The sequence below is a fragment of the Adiantum capillus-veneris genome, chromosome 23 (assembly GCF_014529385.1).
Source record: "Adiantum capillus-veneris isolate H3 chromosome 23, ASM1452938v2, whole genome shotgun sequence".
In the NCBI taxonomy this organism is placed as follows: domain Eukaryota; kingdom Viridiplantae; phylum Streptophyta; class Polypodiopsida; order Polypodiales; family Pteridaceae; genus Adiantum; species Adiantum capillus-veneris.
Window position 1 is genome coordinate 71,763,983 of NC_140953.1, and position 6,429 is coordinate 71,770,411.

Consider the following 6,429-nt stretch of genomic DNA (forward strand, 5'->3'; position numbering starts at 1 on the left):
ATCTTCACAAGCATCACATTGGACCTCAAATGACTTTGAGAGTTCCGATAGTGTAAGCACTGGGAGGTAAGCTTTTCTTTAAGCTTGTCAAAAGTATTTTGCTCTTTAGCAGTCCATGCATACATAATGCTCTTCTTTGTTAAGTCATGTAATGGTCCTACTATTCAAGAGAACTTTTCTATGAAGCGTCTATAGTATGCGCACATACCAATAAAGCTTTGTAGCTCATGCAAATTCCTTGGATTACGCCATCCTTTTATTACCTCTAAATTTATAATATGACCTAAATATTGAATCTCTTGAAGAATTCACTCTTCTTTTGGTTAATGAAAAGTATTCTCCCTCAAAGCGTGACAGATTAACTGGAGATATGCGTATGTTTCTCGAGAGAATTGGAGTAGATGATGATATCATCAAAGAATACTCCAGTGAACTTGCGGTAGGGCCTAAATTTTTTCTCCATTAGGCGGTTGAATGTGGTCGGAGCATTTGTCAAGCCAAAAGGCATGACAAGATATTCATAAAGACCAACGTTGTGTGAAAAGCAGTCTTTACAATATCTTCATTAACTATCCTTATTTGATGATAGCCACTTTTTAGGTCAATCCTACTGAAGTAGGTAGAGCCTTGTAGCTTATCCAACAGATCTTCTATCCGCGGTACGAGAAATCTATTTTTGATAGTTATCATGCCCTTGCTCCCCACACTTGAAACATTTATGATCCTTTCAAAAAGCCTCTAACTCTTCAGGAGAGAGTTTAGTTTTACCTTTGTAACTCCTTTCTCCTTGGTCTTGTTGTTGTTGTTGGAATTGCCTTGGGAAGAACTTTGAGCATTGTTCTTCCCTCTTGAATCATTTCGGTCTTTGTTTTCCATGGGCTTGACATTCCTTTTAGTCCCTTGTTGGAAATTAATGCGAGAAGCAACCATAGTGTGGTGGATGACTTCGGTGATAGTACTAGGCTGTTGTGAGTAGACATACTCGCACAAAATTGCTGCTTTTCCTCGAATACCAATGTAATGGAATATGTCTATGACATTGATTGTAGCGGAATTCAAATAACAATAGTGAGCATTTCCTTTAAAAAAATTCTTAAAGGGCATAAGAAGAGTAATTGATTAAAGGTAGCAAAATGAACATTACACCTAATTAGCTTGGCATGAACAATACTTGAGAGAGAGAGAGAGAGAGAGAGAGAGAGAGAGAGAGAGAGAGAGAGAGAGAGAGAGAGAGAGAGAGAAATTGACAACAGTTAAGGACCGGATTTACTTGGAGTCAGTCCCCCCTCCAAAAGGCTTTTGTATTATAGATTCCCCCATAAAGAGAGACTTGGTACAATACAAGCTTGTGTTCCTTGAGACCTCGCTGGGCAATGAAGATGGTAGACTTCATACACCAAAATTATGCCCTTAACTAAATTGCAAAAGCATTAACATATCCTCGGCCTCAATCCCAAGACCTCAAACACCTTCAAAGGTGAAGAAAGCTAGCAGGGAGTGAGGGAAGAAGAAGAAACATACGTGAAAGAAATAGTTTCCTCACTTGTCATTACTCTTGTAGCTTAGCATAGCATAGTAGCATAGTAATGGAGATGAAGAAGATGACAAGATTTTGCTTTGAAGCATGGCTCTTGGTTGGATTTGCATTCCATAACCAAGATTTGTTGGTGTAGGCTCTCAACTTCTCAAGCTTGGAGAAGGAGGTGGAGTTCTTGCTCAACACACAATGAGAATGAGTGTGTGTGTGAGAGAGTGTGAGAGGGAGTATATGGGCAAGCTACCCCCCTCCTTGCTTGGGTCAACCCTCTCTTCTAGCTCCATGTGAGATTTGATTGGACCTCCCCTAGCCTAGCCAATCACATGCATTAGGCATATCAAGCAACAAGGGTAGCATTTGGACAAGTGCCCTCCTTTCCCCTATGAGAGTGAAGGCTGGAATAATGCTTGAAAAATTAATTAATTGAACTAAATTCTCATTGGACCCCTTAGAGGCCAACCAATAGGCTTTAGGCACTATGTGAGGGCAGAATGTGTAGGTGCTTGACATGTGTCCTTGTTGCTTCTTAAGTCATGGCTTGCCTTGAGAGTGTGTGTGAGTATACTCTCTCTTGCTCCTACTTCTAGGGCTTGCCCCCTCTTGTGTAGGGATCATGTTGACTTTGGAATGACTCAAGCCCCTCAATCACCTTAAGTCATGGCTTGCCTTGAGAGTGTGTGTGAGTATACTCTCTCTTGCTCCTACTTCTAGGGCTTGCCCCCTCTTGTGTAGGGATCATGTTGACTTTGGAATGACTCAAGCCCCTCAATCACCTTAGTCATGAAGCACCTCAAGCACCTTAGTCATCAAGCATGAAAATAACCTCAAGTACCTTAGTCATGAAGCGGCCCTTGAACAAACAATGGAAGATATAATGGTTGGAAGCTCGATGGTTTGAGGTCATGAAGAACATTTGGAATCCAAAGTGGCCTCATTTTATGAAGGTTTTCATGTGGAAGGTGTTGTGGGGGGCTCTACCAACAGGTATCAAGATTCAGGCACGTGGTATCGAGTCTGTTAGGGTGTGCCCACCTGTACATAGAATGCCCGACAATTAGAGGCTTGACAGGGAAGGTGTGCAAATGGACACAAAGAACGTGGAAGATAGGGTTCTTCAAGAAGGATCTATGTCATTGATCGAGTTTTGTTGAATAAGAAATATTAGGGTTCGATCACGTAGCGGGTGACCATTGAACCCCCCCCCCCCCGACCTCCCCCTCCATAGAGCCGGGACTCTATCCAACCTGCCTAGCGCGTGTCGCTGAAGCAGATGTGGGGCCGCGTGTATAAAAGCCTGCCCCCCCTTTGCGCAGAGATCCAACCGTCCAAATCGCCCTCCTCTGATCAAATGCCGGCCGTTGATCCCTCCACCCTCATCACGTGTCAATTACACACAGGTCCGCCGTCTAGGGAAAAAGACTACTTAAAGGTCCCCAAAGCCAGAGACGATTCAAAAATTTGAAGTATTAGTGGTTGGCCTCTTGCTGCAGAGGGTTACCGTCTCCATGTCGCGCCACAGACCGAACACCGAACAATGCCGGCCGTCTGGTTGGCCTCCAGAAAGCAGAACTTCAGAAGATATACGGTGTGGCGCGAGCTCAAGTGGCCCTCCGCAACTGTGGCTCATGGTAGGCTATATTCCCATTTCCACAAGCTCATCAAGGGCATCCAAAACAATGCCTCACTCACATCACGTTGCGTTCTACCTACAGATGATTCCATTAAAGCTTTGTACGCCTTTACAAACTCCTCTGTCTGGCCGCCCGGTTTCCGTTTCATGTTGCAACACTTTCAAACATGGTGCTGTGCATCCCAGTGGCCGAGACCCACGCCGACTGATAAAAGCATGCATTCTTTCAAGTCTGCTTCTCGTCTATGCCATGCCGGTGCATGCAGCAGGGATATCCCCTTTACCCATCTGCAAACCACCAACAATTACATCAGTAACATGACTTCTGAACTTCAAAATGAACCAGACATCGCATCTGCACTGCAAGGTTCGCTCCGAGATTGTCAGTATACCCATGCTTACATGGTTGAAGCTGGTCTTACAGGTGATGTTTTCTTGGTCAATCTTGTTTTGAGAGCGTATAGCAAGTTTGGCACTATGTCAGATGCATGTGCTGTGTTTGATGGGATGCCTCGCCCGAGCATCATATCTTGGAATACCATGATTGGTGGTTACATTAATGTCTATTCTGTAGACGAGGCTCGTTTATTCTTTGATCGGATGTTCCAACGCAATGTAGTGACTTGGAATACTCTCATCACTGCCTATGCTCGTCATGTGAAGAGTAAAGAAGCCCTCCATTTGTTCCAGAGAATGTATCTGGAAAGTGGGCTACCAAATGACGTTACTTTCATCAATGTTCTGAGTGTATGTAGTCAGCTTGTAGACCTGAAAACTGGTCGCCTCATACATGTCCTTATTTGTGGATGTGGGCTTGCGTCAAGCTTGACTGTAGGAACGACACTAATCAATATGTACGCAAAGAGTAATGACCTGAAATCTGCTCATTTTGCATTTCACAAGTTAAGTCAATACGATGTTGCATCATGGACATCATTAATCTCTGCTTATGCTCGGTTAGAAAAAGGGGAGGTTGCTTTTGATCTGTACAGACGAATGCAACAAGAGGGCATACAACCAAATAAACTTACAATTCAGAGCACTTTGAGTGCAATTGCTAACAAATTGCTCCTCAGAGAGGGCAAAGCAATTCATTCATGTGTTTGTTTTGGGGACTCCAGGCTAGATGTAGACATTGGAAGTGCGCTTATAAACATGTATGGCAAGTGTGGTTCAATAAAATATGCATGGCTTGTTTTTAAAGATGTGAAATTGAATGCGACTTCTGTATGGAATGCCATGATTGCAGCATGCGTAGATCAAACATGCTATTGGCAGGCTCTGTCACTTTATTATCAAGGGCTCCAGAAGGGACTTAAGCTGGACGAGGTTACTTTTGCAAACGTATTGAGTGCTTCTGCATTGGTCGTGAACTTAAATATTGGTTTGCTGATTCACACACATATTGTAGAGGAAGGACATGAGCCAGATGTGGTGGTAAGCAACACGCTTATCACATTCTACAGTAGATGCAATGCTTTGGAAGATGCTATTGCTGTTTTCAAAAAGATGCGGTCCTATAGCGTTGTGACATGGACATGCATGATAGCAGCATATGGGCAGGGAGGACTCAATCGACAAGCTGTTGAACTCTTCCAACAAATGCAGCTTCAGCATGTGAAGCCCAATGATGTGACTATTGCGACTGCTTTGGGTGCTTGTGCCGATTCGATTGCCTTGGAAGAAGGTAGAATGCTTCATGTGTGGATTTCTTTTGAAAGAAATGTGCTGAATTCAGCAGTAAGGAGTGCAATAGTCAACATGTATGGCAAGTGTGGTGCTTTGGCAGATGCCTTTTCTGTTTTCAAAAGTTTAGGTGTGTTGGAAAACATTGTTTTATGGAATGCCATGATTAGTGGCTTCGCTTATGGGGGCCATGGGGGAGAAGCCCTTTTATGCTTTTTTAGACTGCAAGGAGAATGTATACAGCTAGATGAGTTCACCTTTGTGGGCTTGCTTTCTGCTTGTAGCCATGCTGGCATGGTTGATGAGGGCATTTGTTGTTTTTGTTACGTAGCAAGTAGTCTCTACATACGGCTTCTGCTAGAGCATTGCGTTTGTATTATTGACCTTTTTGGCCGAGCAGGGCAGCTAGCAGAGGCACAAAGCTTTGTGTACAAGGTTCCATTTCTGCCAGATGTTTGTTTATGGTCTGCATTGGAGGCAGTGAGCAGAACACATGGTGATAGTGTTTGTGGAAAATGGGCGTCAGAGCAAATACTAGAGTTTGGCTAATGATGATGATGAGGATACATATGGGTCATCGTCCTTTACTGGGTGGATTGGAGCTATAGGGCCTTGATGAAGCAAGGCTAACAGGCTAAAGGGCAAACGGCTTTCAACAATTCTGGGTCACCATTGTGGCGATCTACAGCTACTTGTCTGCCATGTAAAGAAAGAGTAGTTGAATTCGCTTGTGGAGTTACAAAATCTTTCTTGCAAAGACCCAGGACCAGGAACGGAAAAAGGGCCCATCAAATGTGGGCAACACAATACCGCTAGGTTGTAAGTCTACACCACCGTGCCCTCTAGGTCCGATGATCAATGCCATCGAGCTGCTAGCAAGAGAAGATAGTAGGAGAATTCCCATGGAATTTCTTCTATATCAACTCAGCAGTTCATGGTCCCCATCAAGTCTCTAGGGAATATTATTGATTTTGATTGAAAAAACTCTCCTTGTAAATCACAACCCAAAAGATACCTCTGCTGGAAAGTGCAAGTGTTCTCCGCACTCATGTTGGCTGCAGAAATGCACGTGTATGAAGGGAACAAGGCACTCCTCAAAAGGTTGGTGAAAACCTACATACAAGGGGTCATCCCTTGTTGGAACACGTGTAAAGCACAGTCCATTATCCAGTCGGCTGGAATTCCTCTGCATAGGCCTTGTAAGAAGCTCAATCAACAATCAACCGGATCATAAAACCTCCTCAAAATCAAGGAGAAGATTGCGGAGGACTAGAGTGCTTGACCTCACTTCATGGCCTCGTAGAAAGTGAGAAGCCAAAAATCTGGTAGATCAAACAAGGTGAAGGTTCATTTTGCCATTAAAGCAATAAGTGAAAAGGAGGTCAAAGTCATGTTAAGGCTCTTAGAATGAAAATGAAGGGATCCATTGACAAATTAAAAACAAAAGAAAAGGTAGGTCCAATAAGTATAGGAAATAATAGAATTTCAAATGTATGCCTAACTCTCTTTTTCGCTAAGTCTTTTACACTAAGGCTTGTTTTAAAGTATTGAGTCCGGTATATGAGGGCCTTGATGC

General features: G+C 43.4%; 1 protein-coding gene across 1 annotated transcript; it reads left to right on the forward strand.

Annotated features, from left to right (window-relative positions):
- Nucleotides 1–2,975: 2,975 nt before the first annotated feature.
- Nucleotides 2,976–6,011, forward strand: LOC147427957 (pentatricopeptide repeat-containing protein At5g27110-like). Its single transcript, XM_086497479.1, has 2 exons — nucleotides 2,976–3,165; nucleotides 3,250–6,011. The coding sequence occupies exons 1-2, from the start codon at nucleotides 3,072–3,074 to the stop codon at nucleotides 5,400–5,402; spliced, it is 2,247 nt and encodes a 748-aa protein (XP_086353605.1). The 5' UTR covers nucleotides 2,976–3,071; the 3' UTR covers nucleotides 5,403–6,011.
- The last annotated feature ends 418 nt before the right edge of the window (nucleotides 6,012–6,429 follow it).